The sequence below is a fragment of the Pan troglodytes genome, chromosome 8 (genome assembly GCF_028858775.2).
Source record: "Pan troglodytes isolate AG18354 chromosome 8, NHGRI_mPanTro3-v2.0_pri, whole genome shotgun sequence".
Lineage (NCBI taxonomy): Eukaryota > Metazoa > Chordata > Mammalia > Primates > Hominidae > Pan > Pan troglodytes.
The window spans coordinates 107358282-107383613 of NC_072406.2; the positions used below are offsets into that span (position 1 = coordinate 107358282).

At 42.1% G+C, this 25332-nt stretch overlaps 1 protein-coding gene across 3 annotated transcripts in view; it reads right to left on the reverse strand.

The window, feature by feature from the left end:
- Positions 1-25332, reverse strand: part of PDLIM1 (PDZ and LIM domain 1) — a 57706-nt gene that overhangs the window by 14170 nt on the left and 18204 nt on the right. For all 3 annotated transcript variants that reach the window (XM_063782029.1, XM_016918901.4, XM_063782030.1), the window contains exons 2-4: positions 19847-19998; positions 16995-17079; positions 12092-12291 (exon numbers count right to left, since the gene is read on the reverse strand). In XM_063782029.1, coding sequence (XP_063638099.1) covers positions 12092-12291; positions 16995-17079; positions 19847-19998 — 437 coding nt within the window. The remainder of the gene's footprint in view (positions 1-12091; positions 12292-16994; positions 17080-19846; positions 19999-25332) is intronic.

Consider the following 25332-nt stretch of genomic DNA (forward strand, 5'->3'; position numbering starts at 1 on the left):
GAGGTAGACATATTTTTCCCTGTTTCACCCAGTAAAACCAAAAACCCTGGACATTACACATAAAACAACATGAGAAGACTCTGACAGGGCAACGGAAGGCACACTGGCTAGGGACCCCACGTCCTGAGGACCACGATGGTGAGCTCCCAGGGTGTTCTTGTTTCCTTGGACATCCCAGACATGGAGCTGAGGGCAGCAACCTGGAAAGGGCAATGGGCACAGACAGAAGAAGTCTCAAGAGGAGCCTGCTGTATCTGACCAAATAACCAGAAAGGGGCAGCCCAGCAAAACACAACACGTTGAAACAACACTATTCTCCAGCCAAATGCCAGAAAAGGCCAAGTGGGGGGTCCAGACTTCTAGTCTCACCAGGCTATGATGCGGTTTCCCAACTATCTCACTGGGGTAGACTCCGAGAAAGCCCAATAGAGAGTCCATATTTCATCCTTACCCAGCTGTAATGAAGAAAACCTAGGAGAGAATCAGGACTCTCACCACTGCTCAGCAGTGTCTAGGCCACCACTCACCCATAAGGTGTCAGTGGAAGCCATATGGGGAGCCAGAACTCCCACCCCATCCAGCAGTAATGAGTGGCCCCAATGACCTCAGGTGTGACAGGGAAAGTGGACTTTCTACCCCCACCTGTCAGTAATGAGGCAGCATCCCCAACCCCATATCTGAGAGGAAGCCAGTGAATACAGAAGGTTTTAATGCGATCCAGAATCTAATAACATAGTAACAAGAATGTTCAAGATTCAGTTGAAAAATCACATCTCTCAGAAGAACGAGGAAGATCTCACACTGTAAATAAGACAATAAAGAGATGCCAACACCAAGATGACAGAGATGTTGGGATTATCTAACAAAGATGGTAACACAGTCATCATAAAATGTTTCAATGAAAAATTATGAGCACATTTAAAACAAATAAAGTCTCAACAAACAGAAGATACAAAGAATGAAATGGAAATTCTAGAACTGACAAAATAACTGAAATAAAACCACAGTGGATACACTCAGCAGCAGCATGAAGGAGACAAAGGAAAGAATCAGTGAACTGGAAGGTGAATATTAGAAATTATACAATTTCAAGATCATAGAAAAATAGAATGAGGAGAAAAAAAAGAAATGAAGAGCCTCACAAACCTATGGGAATATATAAAAGATCAAAAATTCATGTCAATGGAGTCTTGGAAGAAGAGAAAAAAGGTGGAACTAGAAAAATACTAGAAGAAATCATGTCTAAAGGTGTCCTAAATTTGGCAAAAGACATAAAGAAGTGAAGTGAACAGGAAACAGGATAAACCTAAAAAAATCCATACCAAAACACATCATAGTAAATTTCTGAAAACTACAACAAAGAAAGAATTTCCAAAGCAGTAGGAGAAAAATGACGCCTTATCTAGAGGGGAAAACCAATTCAAAAGACAGCAGATTTCTTATCAGAATCCATAAAGAAAACAAGGAAGTAGCACAATGCTTTCAGCTGCTGAAAGGAAAAAAAACTGCCAGCCTAGCATTCTGTATCCAGTGGAAATATCCTTCAAGAATGAAGGAGAAATCAAGACATTCTCAGATACAGGGAAACTGAGAGCATTTATCTCTAGCAAAGCTACCCTAATAATGTTTAAAGGAAGTTCTCTAAATAGACGAAAAAAAATAAAAGAAGGAACCGGCCAGGCATGGTGGCTCACCTGAGGTGAGGAGTTCAAAAGCAGCCTGGCCAACATGGCAAAAACCTGTCACTACTAAAAATACAAAAATTAGCTGGGCGTAGTGGCGGATGCCCGTTAATTCCAGCTACTCAAGAAGCTGAGGCATGAGAATCACCTGAACCCGGGAGGTGGAGGTGGCAGTAAGCGGAGATCGCACCACAGTAGTCCAACCTGGGTGACAAGAGCGAGACTCTGTCTTAAAAAAAAAAAAAGAAGGAATCTTGGAATATCGAGAATGAAAAAAGAACCCATAAGCAAAAATATGGGTTTAAAAAATACTTTCCCTCTCAATATATTCTAACTCTTGTTGACAAGTAAAGCAAAAATTATAACACTGTCTGATGTGGTTCTAAGTGTATAAAAGGATCTATTTTAACTATATTGTAAGCAGGGGAGGGCAAAGGTTCACAAAGAGAAGCAAAGTTTCTATACTTCTTTGAACTCCTGAAATGATGACACCAGTAAACTGTGATAAGTTATATATATACAATGTAATACCCAGATAACTACTGAAAAGGTTATACAAAGACATAGAATAAAAAACACTACAAATAAAAATGTTATTCTAAAAAAAATGATGTCAAATAACCCACAGGAAAACAGGAAAAAGAAAACAGAGAAATGGAAAACAGAAAACAAAATAAAATACCAGACTTAAGCCCTAACATATCAATCATCGCATTAATGTTCATCATCTAAATAAACCGACTGAAAGACAGAAACGAACAGGGTAGATACAAAACAGTACATTTTAAAACATGACCCAAATATATGCTATCAACATAAAACTCATTTCCAATATTAATATATAAGCAGGCTAAAAGTAAAATGGTAGAGAACAATATATCATGCCAATATTAATCAAAAGAAAACAGGAGTGGCTATATTATTAATAATATCTGATAAGTATACCTCTGAACAAGTAAATTTACCAGAGATGGAAATGGACATTATATAATCACAAAAGGGTTAACTCACCAACAGCTATAGCAATGTTAAATGTGTGTGCATCAAACAACAGAGCTTCAAAATATGTAAAGCAAAAACTGATAGAACTGAAAGGAAAAGAGACACATTCACAATTTTAGTTGAAGACTTCTATACCCCTCTCTTAACAACTGATAGATCAACTAGACAGATAATCAGAGAGGATAGAGAAAAATTCAACAATACTATCATGCCAGGCACGGTGGCTCACAACTATAATCCCAGTACTTTGGGAGGTCAGTGCAGGAGGATTGCTTGAGCTCAGCTCAGAAGTTCAAGACCAGCCTGGGAAACATGGTGAAACCCTGTCTCTACAAAAATTACAAAAAAAATTAACCAGACATAGTGACACATACTTGTAGTCTCAGCTACTCAGGAAGCTGAGGTAAGAAGATCACTTGAGCCCAGGAGGCAGAGGTTGCAGTGAGCCACTGCACTCCAACCTGGGCAAGAGAGAGAGACTGCCTCTAAGTAAGTAAGTAAATAAATAAATCAGAAATGAAAGAGACATTACAACTAATACCACAGAAATAAGGATAATAACAGACTACTATGAACAATTATATATTAACAAATTAGAAAACCTAGAAGAAATAGATAAATTCCCAAAAACACAACCTACCAAGACTGAGTCATACAAAAATTAAAAATATCTAAACAGACCTATAACTAGTAAGGAGGTTCAATCAGTAATCAAAAACATCCCAACAAAGAAAAGCCCAGAACCAGATGGCTTCACTGGTGAATTCTATCAAACAATTTTAAAAGAATTAAAACTAATCCTTCTCAAACTCTTCCAAAAAACTGAAGAGGAGAGAATGCTTCCAAACTCATTCTATGAGGCCAGTATTACCCTGATACCAAAACCAAAGATACTACAAAAAAAAAAAAAAAGCTACAGACTGATACTACTAATGAATATTGATGCAAAAATACTCAACAAAATACTAGCAAACCAAATTCAACAGCATATTAAAAGGATTAAACACCATGACCAAGTGGAATTTAATCCTGTAATGCAAGGATGTTTTAACATATAACAATCAATCAGTGTAACACATCACATTAACAGAATGAAGGACAAAAACTAGTCATCTGAACGCAGAAAAAGCATTTGACAAAATTTAACAAACTTTCATGATAAAAATACTCAACAAAACAGGAATGAAAGGAAATTACCTCCACATAATAAAGTTCATGTATGAAAAACCCATAGCTAACATCTCACTCAAAATGAAAAACCAAAAGCTGTTCCTTTAAGATCAGCAGCAAGGCAAGAATGTCAACTTTTACCACCTCTTTTCAACATAGCATTGGAGGTCCTAATCAGAGACCTTAGGCAAGTCAAAGAAATAAAAGGCATCCAAATTGGGAAGGAAGAAGTAAAATTGTATCTGTTCAAAGATGCGATGATCGAATACACAGAAAACCCTAAAGATCCCCCCCAACTACACACACACACACACACACACACACACAATTGGAACTAATAAATGAATTCAGCATAGTTGCAAAATACAAAATCAACAAACAAAAAACAGTTGTTTCTATACACTACCAATGAATAATCCAAAAAGAAAACTAAGAAAACAATCTCGTGTAATCATCAAAAAGAACAAAACACCTAATAAACTTAACCAAAGAGGTGAAAGACTTGTACACTGAATAGAGTACATTTTAAAATTATAAAACATTTTAAAATGTTTAAAAATATAAAACATTGTTGAAAGAAACCAAAGAATGCACAAATAAACAAAAAGACATCTCATGTTCATGGACTGGAAGACCTAAGACTGTTAAAATATCTGTACTACCCAAAGCAATCTACATCTTCAATGCAATCACTATCAAAACCCTAATGGCATTTTTTGCAAATAAAAAAACACCATTGTAAAATTATATAAAATCTCGAAGGATCCTAAATAGCCAAAACAACCTTGAGAAGGAAAAACAAAAATGGAGGCCTCATACGTCCTTATTTCAAAACATTTTACAAAGCTACAGTAATCAGAACAGTATGGTACTAGCATAAGACAGATATAGAGACCAATGAAATAGAATAGAGAGCCCACAAATAAACCTTTGCATACACTGTCAAATGATCTTCAACAAGGGTGCCACAGCTACACAATGGTTAAAGAATAATTTCTTCAATGGTGTTGGAAAAACTGGATATTCACATGTAAAAGAATGAAGTTGGACCCTTACCTAACACCACATAAAAAAATAATTTGGCCAGGGACAGTGGCTCATGCCTGTAATCCCAGCACTTTGGGAGGCTGAGGCAGGCAGATCACTTGAGGTCAGGAGTTCAAGACCAGCCTGGCCAACACAGTGAAACTCCATCTCTACCAAAAACTACAAAAAAATTAGCCAGGAGTGGCAACACAAGCCTGTAGTTCTAGATACTCAGGAGGCTGAGACCAAAGAATCACTTGAACCCAGGAGGTAGAAGTTGCAGTGAGCCAAGATCATGCCATTGCACTCCAGCCCAGGCAACAGAATGAGACTTCATCTTTTAAAAAAAAAAAAAAAAAAAGAAAGAAAGAAAAAAATAATTCAAAATAGATTAAAGACCAACATAAGACCAGAAACTATAAATATAAAACTTCTAAAAGAAAACATAGGGGGTCAGGTGCTGTGGCTGACACCTGTAATCCCAGCACTTTGGGAGGCCAAGGTAGGAGAATCACTTGAGCCCAGAAGTTCGAGATCAGCCTGAGACCCTGTCTCTATTAAAAAATAAAAATAAAAATAAAAAAAGCTTCCTAACATTGAATTTGGTGATGATTTCTTGAATATGACACAAAAACACAAGCAACAAAAGCAAAAATAAACAAATAGAACTACATCAAACTTTAAAACTTCTGCACCACAAAGGAAACAACAGAGTGAAAAGGCAACTTATGAAATAGAAAAAATATTTGCAAAACATACATATAATTAATATCCAGAATATATTAAAAAACTCCTACAACTCAACAAAAAACAAATAGCTCGATTAAAAAATGATCAAAGGATTTGAATAGACATTTAGCCAAAAATGATTAACAAGCATATGAAAAGATACTCAACATCACTAATCATTAAAGAAATGCAAATCAAAACCAAAATGAGATATCACCTCACATCTGTTAAGATGGCCACTATCAAAAAGACATAAAACAAATGTTGGTAAGGTTGTGGAGAAAATGGAGCCCTTGCATATTGATGATGGGAATGTAAAATGGTGCAGCTGCTGTGGAAAACAGTATGGAGATTACTCAAAAAATTAAAAATTTACCATATGATTCAGCAATCCCACTTTTGATTATAAACAAAAGAAATGAAGAAGGATCTCAAAGAGATATTTGCTCACCCATGTTCATTACAGCATTACTCACAATAGCCAGGAGGTGCAAGCAACCTAAACATCCATAAAAACATGTGTATTCGTGTGTTTTCATGCCACAGATAAAGATATACCCAAGACTGGGCAATTTACAAAGAAAGAGGTTTAACTGGACTTACAGTTCCACATGGCTGGGGTGGCCTCACAATCATGGTGGAAGGAGGAGCAAGTCACATCTTACATGGATGGAGCAGGCAAAGAGAGAGAGAGCTGGTGAAGGGAGCTCCTCTTTTTAAAACCATCAGATCCTGTGAGACTTAATCACTATCATGAGAACAACATGGGAAAGATTTGACCCCATGATTCAATTACCTCACACTTCGTCCCTCCCACAACACGTGGAATTCAAGATGGGATCTCGGTGGGGACACAGACAAACCATATCAACATGAATAAAGAAAATGTGAAAAAAAAATGGGATATTATTCAGCCTTAAAAAAAGAAGGCCCCATCTCTACTAAAAAAATACCAAAAAAATTAGCCGGGCATGGTGGCACACGCCTGTAATCCCAGCTACTCGGGAGGCTGAGGCAGAGAATTGCTTAAACCTGGAGGGGCAGAGTTTGTAGTAAGCCAAGATCGCGCCACTGCACTCCAGCCTGGGGGACAGAGCGAGACTCCGTCTCAAAAAAAAGAAAAGAAGAAGGAAATCCTGTCATATATTACAACATGGGAAAACCTTGAGGACATTATGGTAATTGAAAAAAGACAAATGCATGACTCCAATTATATGAGATATCTAAAGTAATCAAACTTAGAAAGTATTATAGTGGTTGCTAGGGGCTTGAGAGATGGGGACTTTAAGGTGAGGTTGTTTTTCAATGGGTATAGAATTTCAGTTTTTCAGGATAAAAAAGTTCTAGAGATGTGTTGCACAACAATGTACACATAGTAAACATTACAATACACTTAAAAACGTTTAAGATCATAAATTTCATGTTTTTTAACACAATAAAAAAAGACAAACCCATAGAACAGAAAAAAAAGGAACAAACTATTGATACATAAACCTATCGATACAAAAACCTAAATAAATCTCCAGACAATATACTGAGTAGAAAAGCTAATCCCAGGTTACATACTGTATGATTCCATTAATATAACATTTTCGAAATAATAAAAATATAAAGAGTAGATGAGTAAGTTGCCAGGGGTTAAGGAGGGTGAGGAAAAAGGAGGGAAGCGAGTGTGGCTATAAAAGAGCGAAATGAGAAACCCTTGCAGAGATGGAAATGTTCAGTATCTTGAGTGTATTGATGTCAATATCCTGGTTTTGTTACTATTGTGTTTTCAAGATGTTACCATTGAGGGAAATTGGTAAAGGGTATAGGGGATCTCTGTATTATTTCCTATAACTGCAAGTGAATCTACAATTATCTCAAAATAAAAATTTTAATTAATTTTAAGAAATATTTTCCCCAAATGGTGGAAGTTAAGTGCTAGCTGGAAATAATGTAGAGGAATACTTGTTTTTTATGTAGGTGGGGGAAAGGAGGTAGACGGACCCAGAAAAATCTTTCCTATCTCATATCCCAAGAAATGAGATGTCCCAGCCTGATTACCCCAATGTTCACCCAAAAACGCCATTCAGGGAAACTCTATGTAATCATTTTCAGAAGGGAAGCCTGGCCTGTGTGCTTCCTAAGTTTTGGTCTTCAAAGGCACACATATTGGTCCTGCAATAAGAAACCAGAGGGGTAATTGTGGGCACCAGGAGAAGAGAGAGGAATGCCCACACACCAGAGCCAGTTTTCTGTGGGTGGCAGGCAAGTTTAGCTAGAGGGGCAAGCAGCCTTCATGATAGAGGTGTACTTCTGATTCAGCTCTGAAGAAGCCAGGGTTAACATCATCCTTGTGATAATATTTGAATAGAAAATGATGCATCCCTTTATTTCCAGGGCAGCTGCTTAGAAATCTCCCTCATGAATGTTTGGGGGCAACACCTTACAACACAATTTGGAAGAGCTATTATCTAGGGCCTAGTATGTTGGTTACAGGAGCTCTCCAATCATTCCTTGAAGAGAACACCACCACCCCATCAGTAAGCTGATTAGCTGTGTGGGCTGGCTGAATTTAATGGGAAAGAAAGAAGTGTACCATAAGCCACAGCAAAGTCTTCTCCATTACACTTGTCTATGTGCTTCCACACTTCTGTAGCCCCCAGTTCTCAGAAGTGATGGGGATGGAGTTCCTCATGGAAACTAAAGTTAGCAATAATTAGCATTTACTGAGCACCTACCAGGGGCGAGGCACTGTGCTGAGTGCTCTGTGCACATCCCATTGCATTGTCTCAACAACCTGGTGGTAAAGAAGTTAGTATTATTTCCACCTTAAATCTCAGGAGACTGAGTTTCAGAGATGTTACATGGTTTTCCCAAGGTCACACAGCTAGTGAGAGGCAGAGCTGGAATTCAAGGCTCAGGCCCCTCTATCTACCAAGCCTTTAGGAAGTATCAGGCAGTATCATATAAACAATGAAATCTGGGCTCTGAATTTTCTGATTTTGACCAGGGTCCCCTCAACTCAATTAAAAGAGAACAGAGGAAAGGTGCTAGCTTTCTGCTGAACTGACATTTTCTTCGCCCACCTGGTACACAGTAGGCACTCAATAAATGATTATTATGCTGAACTGACCTAGAGGAAAAAGGCCACTGAGGACCTCCCCCTCCACTGTGTGCACTGGGAGGAAGGGCAGCAGAGAAACCCCCTCACCTGCCTTACCAGTTGGCAAGGCTATCTCTGTTCTTATCTGACTGGGACACAGCTCTGTAAAGACCTACAAGACAGATAGCAACAGACACACCACGATGCTTTCAAGTGCATAGGACAAAGAAATCCAGGGCAAGCCCCAGAGAATGGGTGATGACCTCAGATGCAAAGTATGTAGTCAGCCAATTCTGGAACTTCAGCGAATTTCACAGACTAAACAGTGGGAGGGAGCGAGCACTTGGGACTTGTGCTGACTGAGCAAGCAAAGTTACCGGGTGACTGCTGGGCTCACAGGAGAATCTTTCTTTGTGGGAATGCACTAGAAATACACCAGCAAGCTGAGATCCCCCCATACAAGCAGCATGGCCAGTTAGGCAGCTCCTCTGCCTTAGGCTATTGGTTTTCCCACTGTTTCTGGGTTCAGCCTCAAAGAGTGCGGGATGGAACAGAAACAGGACCCTCTCTGCTGAGAAAATCTGCAAAGAGACAAATTTTGATACTCGGCAACTACTGCAGCCAAAGAGTCTGGGCCAGGGGCTAGAGGAAAGGCTTACACAGCCACCTGGTAGTTTCAGACTCGGAGGAGGGAGCAGGCAGGGAACATGAGAGAAGAAGAAAGACATTAATGAAGGAAAAATAGCCAAGGCCATACTAAAAATATTTCCCAGGCACATATTTCTCCCAATGCATAGCAGCTCTTTCAATTAAGGATGTGTCATTTCCTGGGTTACTAAGTCCAGATCATGGAATATTCCACTCTGGGACAGTAAAAGAGGGTCATGTTCTCAGCCTCCCCAGCACCAAAGCAGCTAAAAACAGGGATCACAGCCCCCAGTGTTTCCACCACTCCTGGGCTGCTTGGAAGCTTCCTCTCAGGGTGTGTCTGTGGAAAGCCTAGGGGGCCCAGTATGACACCGTTTCTCAGGTATCTCAAATGTCCCCACAGCCACCTAGAAGAGCATCATCATCTCAAGCCAGTAAGCCCTTGCAAGAACCAGAATTTGAGGGAAGAAGAAACATTGGTGGAGACTGCCTTGGTTACTATGATAAATGGCCAGTAACCTTTAACATCTTCTAAAGCCAAAGTCACACAGAAAAAAGTCTGCCCTACTAGACTCAAAGAAATGTTAAAAGAAATCTTAGTGTCAGCTGGGCGCAGTGGCTCACGTCTGTAAGCCCAGCACTTTGGGAGGCCGAGGCAGGCAGATCACCTGAGGTCGGGAGTTTGAGACCAGCCTGATCAACATGGAGAAACCCCATCTCTACTAAAAACACAAAATTATCCGGGTGTGGTGGCGCATGCCTGTAATCCCAGCTACTCGGGAGGCTGATGCAGAAGAATCGCTTGAACCCGGGAGGCGGAGGTTGTGGTGAGCAGAGATCACTCCATCGCACTCTAGCCTAGGCAACAAGAGTGAAACTCCGTCTCAAAAAAAAAAAAGAAAGAAAGAAAGAAAGAAATCTTAGTGTCCTCTCAGTGTCAGGCACAGGGAACAGGGATGCACATGTCATGGGTGTCCAATGACATCTGTCTCTCTCTGGGGAGGGGAGGGGTGACTATACGCACGGAATGGCCAAGGAGCCCTTGAGAGGTGTTGCTACAACAGCCCTTTCCAAACATTTAAGTAGTTTGGAACCTCTAGTATCTTAACCTCTCTCAACCTGCATTTGAAGCCATTGGTTTGCAATTTAATTACCCTAAGAGTTGAGCAGGTTCTTGTTAAAGGTGAATTGGGGAGAAACTGAATGGCAAAGCGGGCTTCAGAGGCAATACAAAAATTGATGATTCCAAGTGGGAAAGGTTCTCAGAGCTAAGGCAAGTTTGGACCACACAGTGTTTTCCAACAAAATTTAAATGTCACCAATAATTAAAAATCAGGAGATTTCCGAAAAAAAGAGGCTTTCCAACTTCTGTTTTAATGGAAATAATCAGCAGAAATGAGACCTGCATGAGGCACGTGGCTGGAGCCAAGGAGCAGCGTCCCCTCTGGACCAGGAATGCACGCTCCAGCTGCCACCCCCACCCCCACCCAGCACCCTTGTTTACTCAGAGCTCTGCCTCAGTTCCTCATCCTGCCTGCCACTTTTGGGTATTTGAGTGGGCAATTCCTAACCTAGTCCACCCCCTTTACACCTACAGAGAATTGGCCCCATCTTTAACCCATCCTCAAACCCAGTTCCTTTGCTGGGATTCCCAGTGTTTCTGGATTCATCCTCAAAGAGCCTGAGATGGAGCAGACACTGGGCCCCTCTGCTGGCAAGATCCAGGAGACTCCAATAAAGACTCAAAGGGCTTGGTGGCTCATGCCTGTAATCCCGGAACTTTGGGAGTCTGAGGTGGGAGGATCACTTGGGCCCAGGAGTTCGAGACCAGCCTGGGCAACACAGTGAGACCCCAATCTCTACAAAAAAAAGTAAAACTTAGCCAAGTGTGGTGGCACACACCTGTAGTACCAGCTACTCAGGAGGCTGAGGTGGGAGGATCACTTGAACCCAGGAGGTCGAGGCTGCAGTGAGCTGTGATCAAACCACTGTACTCCAGCCTGGGTGACAGAGCGAAAGCTTGTCTCAAAAAAAAAAAAAAAAGACTCAAAGGCAGCTGCAGCCAGATGATCTGTGACAGAAGAGGACATGCCTCCTCAGTCCCCAGCAAGGCACTTCCTCAGACACCTCTCCCCTTTCCACCTGCAGCCCTACCTCTCCCCCAGTTAAGCCTGCCTCTGTCCCCAGATCAGAACCTATTCCTAGGACAAGCATTTATATCCTCAGGGACCTCTCTTCTTTCATGACCTCTGGTCCACTCTAGGGAAAAAGCAAACACTGCTTCACCAAAACTATGCAGCATGAAGTATTTCTCCCTTGCTTAGTTCAGATGGTGAACATAAGCACAGGCTACTCTAGATTCCCTCAAACACTCCCTGACTAATAATACTGAAGAATTTCTCGGGAAGCAGCAGGCCTGTCAAGGAAGGACTATGTTCAATTAGAAGATGATGACCACAGAAATCAAAACACAAATAAAAACAGTTCTGGAGGATTAAGTGATTTGTTTGTGCTTAACACAATGCTGGGCATTTTACGTGTTAATTCATACTTTTACAGACACCCTATAAAGCAGGAGGTATTGTCCCCTTTGTGTAGATGAAGAAAATGAACACAGAAGTGTTCTGCTAATGTAGTCATTTTTCTCCCTGGAGTAGTGGCTCTTGTACCTGCCTGGGCAGCCCTGGTCCTGATGTGAAAAGCCCCTCCCAGGAGCGGCTCAGAGGAGGACTCCTGGCCTACTTACGGTCTGCTGTTCGCCTCCACCCCGCTGGCAGCAGTCTTTGACTCCAGGGCATTGTTGAAGTTGGAGATATTTTCAGAAGAGTAGAGGCCAGCTGGGTTGTTGTACTGGTTTGTGATGACCCTGGCAGTAGTGCTGGAGGCAGGCGAGGCGGTAAAGGGCATGGCACTTCGGTTGTGGGCGCTTCCTATGTGCAGGACCTCCTGCAGGCAGTGATCAGAGGAGAAATCAAGGGGGGCATCCAATGCAAACCCCTTGATGGGCAGTGCAGGCTGAGCGCCAGGGAGAGGTGTTCCAGCTGCTAAGATGGCCCTAGTTCAACCCAAACTTTAGCTGAGGGACACTGACACACCCACTGAGACACGTGGGCAATGACTGGGGAAGTTTCCCACAATGGGCACCTGTGCGAGTTCACACCCCCTGAATCATCTCTACCTTCTGATTCTTCCTTGAGGCCCAGCAAATCCTGCCCTCTAAGGCACCCTCGGGCAGGACAGCCCTTGATGCTTTGGGCTGTAAGATTCAAGTCAGAGCTAAAACACGCTTTCAGGGCACATACCAAAGAGATTAAAGCACTAGGTGAAGAGAAATATGCAGTCACTTTGGTCAGTGCAAAAGCAGGAGATGATAAAAGGTGGAGATAAATTCTCCAGAAGTGAGCAAGTTAGACAAGCAAGGTAAGAGGGTGTGGTGTCACAGGGGAAGCAGCTGCTGACTAGGCAGAGATGGTCTCAGTCTCCTGCAGAGCAAGGGTAAAGGAAATTAAGGATCTATTGTTTCTTCTGGGAGAAAGACAAGGCTAATCAGATAGAAGGTCGGGGATACCTGTTACAGGGGCGGTACCCAGCAGAGCTGCAGAAAAGGACTTTTGAGTTCCTTGTGTTCTCATTCCCCTCTTTCTGTAATTTGAGAAAGTTCCCTCCACCCCCACCCTAGACTTGTTAAGAGTCAGGTGAATAATTACTACAGCTACAACATCTCAGAGCTCCTTTACAAACCCGCAAAGCCACTTTGGAAATTAACATTCCTGTTTTCTAAAACTACAGCTTTTCTACTTTTTCTTTCCCTCCTGCCAGCATCACAGCTTTTCTGATAGCCCAATCAGCAAGGTCCTTTCTATATGGGTGTCTGGACAACCCATGGCTTCTAGGTGATGCATGCTCTGTGCAGCCAGCTGAACTCAAAATGTGTCTTAGTGTCTGTGTTTTCCAGAAAAATCTTCCTGAACTCTAGTCTCTTTCTTAAAACACCCAGGCCCAGAACAGCTGCCTCCAAAAGAGTTCCTGTCATCTGTTGCACTTCCTTTTTTCTCTCCTTTTTTGTTAAATCTTCAAGTCTTTTATGCTTTCTTAAAAAAAAAAATCATGAAAACTAAAAGCTTTATTGAGTACCTAATTTAAAATAAAAGAAAACAACCTGAAAATATTTTTATGTTTAAGACTTCTCTTTTGGGCCGAGCGTGGTGGCTCACGCCTGTAATCCCAGCACTTTGGGAGGCCGAGGCGGGCGGATCACCTGAGGTCCGGAGTTCAAGACCTGCCTGACCAACATGGAGAAACCTCATCTCTACTAAAAATACAAAAATTAGCCAGACATGGTGGCGCATGCCTGTAATCCCAGCTACTCGGGAGGCTGAGGCAGGAGAATCTCTTGAACCCAGGAGGCAGAGGTTGCGGTGAGCCGAGATTGTACCATTGCACCCCAGCCTGGGCAACGAGAGTGGAACTCTGTCTCAAAAAAAAAAAAAAAAGATTTCTCTTTTGGCTGGGTGCAGTGGCTCACGCCTGTAATCCCAACACTTTGGGAGTCCAAATCAGGAGGATTGCTTGAGCCCAGGAGTTCGAAACCAGCCTGGGCAACATAGTAAGACCCCATCTGTAAAAAAAAGTTAGACAGTCAAGTAGTCTGTAGTCCCAGCTACTTGAGAGGGCTGAGGCAGGAGGATCATGTAAGCCCATGAGATGGAGGATGCAGTGTGCCATATCGTGCCACTGCACATCAGCCTGGGTGACAGAGCAAGACTCTCATCCCTAAAAAAACAAAACAGGCCAGGCACGGTGGCTCATTCCCGTAATCGCAGCACTTTGGAAAGCCAACGCAAGAGGATCACCTGAGGTCAGGAATTCAAGACCAGCCTGGCCAACATGGTGAAACCTCGTTTCTACTAAAATATAAAAATTAGCTAGGCGTGGTGGCACCTGCCTGTAATCCCAGTTACTCAGAGGCTGAGGCAAGAAAATCACTTGAACTCAGGAGGCAGAGGTTGCAGTGAGCCAAGACTGCACCATTGCACTCCAGCCTGGGTGACAGAGCAAGACTCCATCTCAAAAATAAAAAATAAAAATAAATAACAAAAAATAAAAAACAACACAAAACTTCAGCAGTTATCAAAGAGTAGTTAAGTAAATTTTATGGCACAGCTACCCAAATAAATAATATATAGTAATTAAAGGCTATGGTCATGAAGACAGAGATTTACAGATGGGTGGCCTGGTACCCTTGCCTACATGTGCCGCAGCCAGGATGGTCATTCTTTCTTCTTCTCTCCATCACCATGGCAATTCCTAGGAGCAGCAGAGGATGCAGAGCCCCAAGGAAGGGTCTTTATTTTTCCGCCTTGGCTCAATTTTTCCCTGCAATTTCCTGTTTGGCAAGGAATACCCCTCTAAGCCCATTTTTCATCTTTAAAATGAAGAAGATAAAGCCTTCTTTACAAGGATTTGTGTGAGTTACTAGAGTGTCAAGTACAGTGCCTGGCTCGTGGCACATATTCAACCAGGGTCTGTTCCCTTCTCCCTCCGGTGAAACACATTTCCAATTAGAATGGAAGTCAATGGAAAATTCAGGTTGAAAATTCGGATGATTTCACTTTCTAAAGAATCTTTCAAGAATGCATCTGGTTTGTACATAAAAGGAATATCTCTACCCTCATCTGAATACTGACTGGTCTTTCCAGAAAGCAGGCAGATTCAGGGCTTGCCTTTTAGAAGGGATGATGTAATTGTTTGGGCTTTGTATTTATCAGTCTCCAAGGAAACTCAATAATGAGGAAGTACAAACTAGGTGTGTAACTATGCTGACCTCAGATAAGCTGGGGTGTTGGTTGGCATTACATGAACCAACAGATCTTTTTATTATAGATGAACTCTGCTCTTACTCATTTATCCTCTACTTTAGAATGGCTGGAAGTAAAAGACTGGAAAAATGATGGGTGAGAAGTTTTTCTTACAGTAATAAAGCATTACTAGAATCACAAGAAAAATACAAGGGTTTAAAGTATTTGAGAATTTTTGTAATCTGAAGAGAACTACCTTCAAAAGATTAATACAGGTAACTATAGATTTAAAATGAAAATTCAAATATATTACAAATGAAAACTATAACTGAAATTTACATAATTACCTTATTTACATGAAAATGAGGATTTCAGATAGACCAAGTTAAAACGAAATCATTCCTTGTGTGTTATAAAATATGTAAAAATTAAAATTTAACAATTAAAATTTAACATTTATGGTAAATTTAATGAAGTAGCTGAGAACTCCCAAGGAAACTGAAACTAACTGTGGCATGTTTTAAATTAGTTTGCACAACTGCCAGTGTATAGACCAAGTGCCATTTTACGAACTTTCCTGAGAGGAGTTGTATAGAAGAATATGTTCACATCAGTTTTGAAATGATGCAAAATGATCCTTAAAATGACTCTTGGGATTTTTAATAATTATTTTTACTATCTTAATGGCAAAAATTTTATGTGACTTCGTTTTTGAAATTTTAATGGATTCTATTTGAGAAAATATGACTTATATCCAACCACCCAATTAACACACACTAATATACCAAGTGAGTTCAACTTCATACAAGTTTCTGTTTTATGTATAAAAGATAGCTAGCTATATATTGCATTTTAATTACATCTTAATTCACCATAAAAACTAAATAGTATCCCAAATTTAGAAAAATAAGTTAAATTTCAAATCTTCAACTTGGGTCAAATGCATAACCATCACAAATCAGTGTAAAATTTTCAAAAGGCATTATCAACATACCTAGTTTATCATTACTAATTCATTAATGTATCCAACAGACACATACTTTGAGACAAGTAGCATGTTGGGTGTGAGGAATTTTACAAAAGATGTTCTAAACATCTCTAAGTTTGTCCCTTATTTCAAAAACAATACCCATGCATTGTAGATTATTTAGAAGAGGCACATAAGGCAGAAAGAAATAAAATCACCTACAATCCAATAATCCAACTACTGAGAGATTTATTCACAAATATGGGATCTTAGGGCAGTCTACTGTCCTGAGAAATTCTATCTGGGTGACAAATTGTACACTATGTACTGCTTTTTTTATATTAATTGCTGCTTTATTTTAGTAATTTTAAAGTCTCACTAGAAGTTTCACTGTAACAAAAATAGAGATTTCCACTCCATGGCTCATGGAAACCAGACAGGGGCATACAGTGGGGAGAAGCAGGGCTTCCTATTACATATTCCCCGATTTCTTCTAGGCTCTAGGCCTCCAGACCTAAACTTATTTTCATCCCTGTCATGATTCATTTGTTGCTGAAATCCATAACGAGCTGAATAGCTCCTTGACTTCACTGTGATCCTGCCAACTCTTCCCACGCAGGAAGGCTTCCACCGGCTTCCCTTATCGCCTTCCGACCCCCTGCTTCCAGCCCAGGACACAGCGTCACTGCCCTGGGGTTTTCCAGCCCTATCCTCCTGCAGTTCCCTTACGGGAAGAACTGAACAAGAGCCAGATACCAGCAGTGACAGTGAAGGGTCTTATCCCCAGGCCTCCAGGGCAGGAAAAACAGGAATGTGCTGAGCAGTGTCAGAAACGGCAAAGTGCTGGGTGGTGAGAGCAGCGGCAACGATGAGCAAGAACTTACCTGGGGTTCAGAGGCTAAATTCATCTTGTATGGATGACGCTTCCCTTCCTCCGTCACCAGAGGAGACCAGACTTTATGTTCAGATCTGCAACAGATTAACAAAGCTGCTGTTTCACTCATGTAAAATAAATAATATATACCAAAGACAAACTGGAAAAATGCCCCCTCTTTCCTGGACTAGGCACTGAACTAGCACCCTCCCATCAGCTCTACCTTCCATTTGCCACCAGGTTGATCTTTTAAACACCCCAATCTGATAACATCCATGGCTGATGGCTCCCCAGCATAGCCCCAGGGGGCTTCCCAAGCACTTCATCCTCCCTCACCACACTCTGGGTAGCTGACACCAGCAGTGTGGTCTCCTCCATGTTCCTAAGCATGACTCACACTGCCCTATCTCTGCTCAGGATAGAATGGGCTTCTCCTCTATCTCAACCCAGTGTGTTTGGTCCAGACCAAATAACCAACTTATCTGTGAAGCCTGTTTGACCCAAATGAAAATAATGCCTCTTGGCCGGGCGTGGTGGCTCACGCCTGTAATCCCAGCACTTTGGGAGGCTGAGGTGGGGAAATCACTTGAGGTCTGGAGTTTGACATCAGCCTGGCCAACATGGTGAAACCCCATCTCCACTAAAAATACAAAAATTAGCCGGGTGTGGTGGCATACGCCTATAATCCCAGCTACTCGGGAGGCTGAGGCAGGAGACTTGCTTAAACCCAGGAGGCAGAGGTTGCAGTGAGCTGAGATAGCGCCACTGCACTTCAGCCTGGGTGACAGAGTGAGACTCCATCTCAAAAAAAAAAAAAAAAAAAGAGAAGAACGCCCCTCTTTTGCTCTTATAAACTATTTTCTTTGTACCAACCACAGAGCAATGATTTTACTTTAGTCTCAGTTTTCATTAGTGTCGTTGTTTCCTCTCTTGCAGGTAGAAAATATTTATACTTATCTTTATTTATTTTATTTATTTATTTTTTGAGACAGAGTCCCGCTCTGTCGCCCAGGCTGGAGTGCAATGAATGGCGTGATCTTGGCTCACTGCAACCTCCGCCTCCCAGGCTCAAGCGATTCTCCCACCCCAGTCTCCCGAGTAGCTGAGATTACAGGCACCTGCCATCATCCCTAGCTAATTTTTTTGTGTTTTTGTAGAAACAGGGTTTCATCATGTTGGCCAGGCTGGTCTTGAATTCCTAACCTCAGGTGATCTACCCACCTCGGCCTCCCAAAGTGCTGGGATTACAGACTAGAGCCACCATACCTGGCCATACTTAACTTTATATTTGTCACAATGTCTATGCCAGATATACAAGATGTCCCTTTTCAACATGCCGGTAAACAAATAAAAAATCAATTAATCAATGAATGAATGAATGTCCTGAACTCGGGCTTGAAGGAGAGGATTTGGACAAAGATAGAAATGGAGATGAGAATGAAGGGCAGATGTGCTTTTGAGGGGGTAGTAATAACACAGTGTACCTCTCATGGGGTAGGTCTCTGAAGTGTACAAAATATTTTTATATACTCCCCCACACTCGATCCACCTGCCAGTCCTGTGCCACAAAGCGAAAAAAAAAAGCAAAAAACATACTTCACAGATGAGAATCTAACCAAAGGCTTCATGACAAAGAGCTGTGGCAGCTAAGGTTAGTGAGATAACAGGTGATCAGAATGAAACATCTGAATTTGATGCAGTAGGAAACAGGGAGCCAACTGAGGGTTGAACCAAATCACTTCCGAAATCCTGCCTTTGCAGGACCCCTTCCAAGGCTAAATGAAAGAAGAATGGAAATTCTACCCTAATTACAGCTCCCAAGGTGCTACCCTCATTCATTCTTTTATCCCCAGCGCTCCCTGCTTGTCATGTACTTAAAGTTACACTCAGTACTCTGCTGCTAATGTGTTCAAGTTTTTCTCTGTTATTGCAATCTCCTGGCATGGTACCCACTGCTCAGCACAATGCAGTAGCAGCAGCATCCTAAGGACATCTTTTTTTTTTGAGATGGAGTTTCGCTCTGTCGCCCAGGCTGGAGTGCAGTGACGCCATCTCAGCTCACTGCAAACTCTGCCTCCTGGGTTCAAGTGATTCTCCTGCCTCGGCCTCCCGAGTAGCTGGAACTACAGGTGCACGCTACCACACCTGGCTAATTTTTTAATTTTTAGTGGAGATAGGGTTTCACCATGTTGGCCAGGCTGGTCTCAAACTCCAGACCTCAAGTGATTTGTCTGCCTCGGCCTCCCAAAGTGCTGGGATTACAAAGAGAGCCACCGCACCTGGCCAGGACATTTTACTTACTCAAAATTTTGGTTGAGTTGGATCAAGTGAAAATGCAAGTATCTTACTGAAAGAAGCCCACATCATAAGCACCATGAAAATCAGAGGGGGGCTGGGCACGGTGGCTCACACCTGTAATCCTAGCACTTTGGGAGGCCAAGGCAGGTGGATCACCTGAGGTCAGGAGTTCGAGGCCAGCCTGGCCAACATGGTGAAACCCCATCTCTACTAAAAATACAAAAATTTGCTGGGTGTGGTGGTGCACATCTGTAATCCCAGCTACTCAGGAGGCTAAGGCAGGAGAGTCACTTGAACCCGGGAGGCAGAGGTTGCAGTGAGCTGAGATTGCACCACTGCACTCCAGCCTGGGCAACAGAGTGAGACTCCGTCTAAAAAAAAAAAAAAATAGAGGGGAAATAAGCAATCTGAAGTTCAAATTCCACAGACCTTTTGGCATGCCTATAGTATATACATGGCACTGAGCTAGGAGGTCTGGGGGATTCTGAGATAGGGAAGGCAGTCCCTGCCCACAAACAGCTTCTAGTCAATCAGAAATGAACAAAACGTTTCCATAGGCTTCACCTGGCTACAGTGAGAGTCAAGTTGTCTGTGCAGCCTTTGATTCTGTTCTGAGCTTCCAAGTGTGTCATATTGCTAGTATTTTCCCCATCAATGGCTGTGATTACATCTCCGATACATAAATTAGCTAGAGCCGCCTTGCTTCCAGGAGTGACCTAGAAAAAAAGGGGACAGCAGGCTAGTTACTATTTGTCTCCAAACCACTAAGTTACCACCAAGTTAAGTATTCACTGATATGGAGCAAAGCCCTGAAAAAGAAAAGAGGGCTGAAATCATAGCTTAAATAATAACAATCATTTATATTATGTTATCATTGACAAAGAGGGCTTTTCTAATATGATCTCATTGTATCCCTATAGCAACCTTATGAGAAAGGAGGACAAATAGCAGTCCCCATTTCCAAGACCAGGATCTGAGGCTTAGAAAGACCTATGACTTACCCAGGATCACCCAACTAGTATATTATTATATTACTGGTCCTCCAACTAGTGTATTACTGAGCCAGGAAACAAACCCCGAACAGATCTGATGTCCTTCCCACTGAACCACATTTGCTTCCTTAAAATTAGTTAACAATTACATTTAAAAACACACACACATTTAGAGAACATTATATACTATAACACCCTATTTCTTTAAAAATCTTAATAATGTTATATATACAAAAGAAAGTGGAAACACTGCACACTAAATTGTTCACAGTTACACAGTTTTGCAATGTTTTTTACAATAATATTGAATTACTTTTTAATTTAAAAAATTGTTGACCAGGCATGGTGGCTCATGCCTGTAATCCCAGCACTTTGGGAGGCCAAGGCAGGCGGATCACCTGAGGCCACGAGTTTGAGACCAGCCTGGCCAGCATGGTGAAACCCTGTCTCTACCAAAAATACAAAAAAATTAGCCGGGTGTGATCTCAGCTACTCAGGAGGCTGAGGCAGGAGGATCACTTGAACCCAGAAGGTGGAGGTTGCAGTGAGCCAAGATCATGCCTCTGTACTCCAGCCTGGGCAACAGAGTAAGATTTTGTCTCAAAAAATAATAATAATAATAAAATAAAAATTAAAAAATAATTGTTAAAAGCAATCAAGGATATCCTAAAGTATGGTAGTATAGGTTTATACTGGTTTAATCTCCCAAAATGACTAGGGTCATTCCCTATAGACGGCTGGTTTTCTGCAGACTGATGCTTCTAAAACCAGTGGTTCCAAATTGACAGATCACTGATGCTTGGGGGAAGCCAATCAATTACTGCAATAGGTCCTTAAATTCACCTGCCTACAGAGCAATACATGCGGACTCAATACATATCACATCTCCTACACTGATGTACAACCATTTTTCAAGTGAATACAGATGCTATTAGAATGAACAAGATCCAAACTCATTTTGAAATAGTACTCACCTCAGAGTACTATCTCTAACCAAGGTATCTGGTTAGATTTTCTAAACTAAGGTATTCTAAAAATATTACTGTCATCATCCCAGGGTAAGTTCACAACTTTTTTTTTTCCACATTACAAGACCTTCCTGGATGGGAATTCCAAGTCCGCAGGATCAGGGTGGCAGTAACACCCCCAGGCTCCCAGTGCCCACAGGGCTCTGGCCACCCTTTGGAGAAGGCCCTTGACTCTCGGGATCCGATTGAGGAAGATCTTATGAACACCTGGGTGTCTCCTTATGGCTGAACCACAGGTAACAGGTTCTTCAAGGCACCAAACCAGGACACACAAGTTGGGTCCTAAACCTCAGTATCTGATGCAGTTTTCAGCAGCTACAGTTTCCGATTAGCCCTCAGCGCAGCTAGTGTGGTGCCGCTATTATGGTGCATTCCCCATCAGCACCCTGACCCCATAAAATGAGGACAAGTTGATCCTTGAGGTCCCTTCTGGCCCGCACATGCTATGACTTTATCAGGCAAAACTCTCCTGGAATGTGGCAGGATGTGGAAACCAGTACCGAGATCCTGACCTCCTAACCTTCCTTTCTGGCTCTCCCATCATTTGTTTACCAGAGATCTGGGTTTTAGGAAACGAAAGCAGCCTCCTGATTCAAGGTTCAGATCGTCCCCTCATCCAGCCACTGGGACAGGACTTTTTATCCAGGCAAGCACAGGCCGCTCTCATTTCAGTCAACAATGAGAGTTAGCTTCTGAGTCATCCAGTGCATGCAATAAAAAAAAATTCCTCCGTTTTCCGACCTGTTGTCCTGAGAAGACTGATCTGGTGCATCTTCATACACACTTCACTGTTACTAAAGGACAACGCAGGCTCAGTTTTTAAATGGCTCTAAGCATCATTTTATTTGGGATTGGCAAGCGTTCTTGACTGACAAACTCTAACTCCAAGGAGAGCAGCCTGAATCAAGGAGAATAATGCCTTATGGAACTCATTTATCATAGCTAAATCTAGCAGTTTCAAAGAGCAGTCCCCTTAGGATGAAATCCAAAATCTTTAACAAGGCCGCTAAAGCCAGTGCCTCCCTCCCCACCCACATCATGCCTCTTCCCCACTGGGCTCCAGCTACAGGGCCTCAGGACTTTCACACCTGCCTTTACCTCTGCCTGATTAACTTCTCATCTTCCAAGTGTCTGTGTAAACAACCCTTCTTCTCAAAGAGGCCTTCCCTCACCTCCAATCTAAGCTATACCCCCACAGTCATCCTTTTTTTTTTTTTTTTTTGAGACGGAGTTTCGCTCTTGTTGACCAGGTTGGTGTACAGTGGCGCAGTCTCGGCTCACTGCAACCTCCACCTCCCGGGTTCAAGCGATTCTCCTGTCTCAGCCTCCTGAGTAGCTGGGATTACAGGCTGCACCACCATGCCCAGCTAATTTTTTGTATTTTTAGAAGAGATGGGGTTTTTTCACCATGTTGGCCAGGCTGGTCTCGAACTCCTGACCTCAGGTGATCCACCCACCTCGGCCTCCCAAAGTGCTGGGATTACAGGCGTGAGCCACCATGCCCAGCCCAGTCATCCTTTTAATACACTTGGTTCTTCTTCATGGCACTGGTCACTTTATGTTTGCAAACCTCCTTGGTGGGTTAGTTTGTTTAATGTTGAAAGGCCTACTCAGCAGTAAGGTGCATGAGGGCAGGATTTTGTCTGCCTTCTGTGCTGTGATATTGCAAAAATTTTAACAGTGAGAAAATTATGACAGTTAAAGATCTGGCCTAACCAGTTTCATCTTGCCTTTAACCTCCAAACCGTCTTTGGTCATTCCTGGACATCAGCAAAGCTAACTTCTGGAGAAATTTTAGTGTATAGTTTAAATGATGGTAGCACTTTCCAAAACTAAACTGTCTGAAAAACTAACGAAAGACCACCAGGTTAGGAGGATGAGAGGGGCCTGAATTCTGCTAAGATGTAGGCATAGTTAAATGATTACCAGCCATTATTCCAGAGCTCACAATATTTGCAACTTTCCCAGTTACTCCTGTAAATAATACCCCTATTGTAGAACCTAAGATTGGCCTTTTGCGATGTCCTTTCAGGCTTTTGCATTTCTGACTACCTACTGGATGCCCCCCGACCAAGATGCGAACTCAACACACTGTTTTCCACACCCCTGTGATGGCATGCCCAACCAATCAGCATTCACCTTCCCTAGCCCCCTGCCTGCCGAACTATCTTTGAAAACCCCTAGCCTTCAACTTTCATGGAGGCTGATTTGAGTAATAATAAAACTCTAGTCTTCCATTTAGCCAGCTCTACGTGTATTAAACTTTCTGTATTGCAAATCCCCTGTCTTGATAAATCAGCTCTATCTGGGCAATGGGCAAGAACCCACTGGGCAGTTACAGTATCCTCAACACCCAATAACTGGAACATAGTAGGTGCTCAATAAATATCTGTATAATAAATGATTGGCTCTAAAACACCTAGTGTTGTTAAATATGTAATCAGCCTGCTTCATTTTATCCTTTAAAATGAATTATTTCAAAAACATCAAAAATATTTTTATTTCAAAAATGAAATAATCATTTCCCTCTACACTGCTATCCTGAAGCATGACCACTCACAAAACTCAAATGAGATTGGAACTGGAGAGGTTGAGAAGATGAAAAAGAAGTTTCCTTTCACTTTTTTACGGTGAACTGCTGAGAAGTCCAGAATGTCCAGCATTTGGTTCCAACTGTTTTGTGGGAGAGACATTTCTGCTAAGTATATCCCAACAGGTCCTGGACAAGCTAGAACCAGTCTTAGGAGCCCCAAGCCTGAGTAATTGAGGTCTGGTCATCCTATCTTTCAGTATAATTTCTTTGTTTTTTTTTTAAAGCCAAACTGGTAAGAAGCCAAAGGAAATCTCAGAAAGTCACAAGCAACATCAGATAGGACTTGAAAGAAATTACACATACAGATTAAGTTCACATTCTTTTATGAGCTATCTTTTTTAGGGGAAAAAATTGATTTAAACAAATAATGAGATTTGCCTTTCCAAAGCCTTTTCATATACAATCTCCTATTTGAGATAATAATATGATTACCTCACCACCAACATATTAGATAAACTTTACAGATGAGGAAATTGAGATTCAGAAAAATTGTGAGTGGTTCAAGTTCACACAGCTAAAGGCTGAGCCTGAACTTGAAAGGCTCTCTCATTGCAAATTCCATTCCTTTTTGCTTTAGCACATTGCCACAAGCAGAGGCTCCAAACTCAACTGTCAAAGCCAAAAAAAAAATCCAGGAGACTCATCTGCAGTGGCCTTCTACATAGGACCTGGAGTGTCACAAAGTCCTGATGCTGGCTGAGTGCCTCCCTACCACAGGACAGTCACTCCCCTGCCCTGTACTGATCTGGGGCCCAGTAACCCCACCCATTATAAAATTTACAAACCATAACACAGAAGTGACAAGGGTTACAGGAGAGAAGGCCTGTGCCTCCAACACTGGATAGTTCCTGTCTTGAATGGTGGATTCCAATGCTTGCCAAACACTATTTATCACAATCAAAATCAAAATGACAGCCATCAGTTAATGAGCGTTTAGGTACCAAGCATGACAAAGTCTTTAGCAAGGGTTAACTCACCAATATTCACGTGATGCTACCAGACAGGCAATGTTATCTGCATCATTACAGATGAGGAAATGGAGGAACAGGGGTTAAGCAGTTTGCCTGAGGTTGCACAGCTGGTGAGCGGCAGGCCACAGCAGGCTCCAGAGTCCACCCACTTAACCAACTAGGCCACACTATCTGCTCTAATTTCCTCCTGACCATCAAGTTCCATCAGAACCAGCTCATAATAGAGTCAGCTTCAGTTTCCTAAAAAAAAAAAAAAAAAACTTCTGGGCCAGGCATGGTGGCTTACGCCTGTAATCCCAGCACTGTGGGGGACCAAGGTAAGTGGCTCACCTTGAGCTCAGGAGTTCGAGACCAACCTGGGCAACATGGCGTAACCCTGTCTCTACAAAATACAAAAAAAATTTGCCAGGTGTGGTGGCACACGCCTGTAGTCCCAGCTACTCAGGAGGCTGAGGTGGGAGGATAG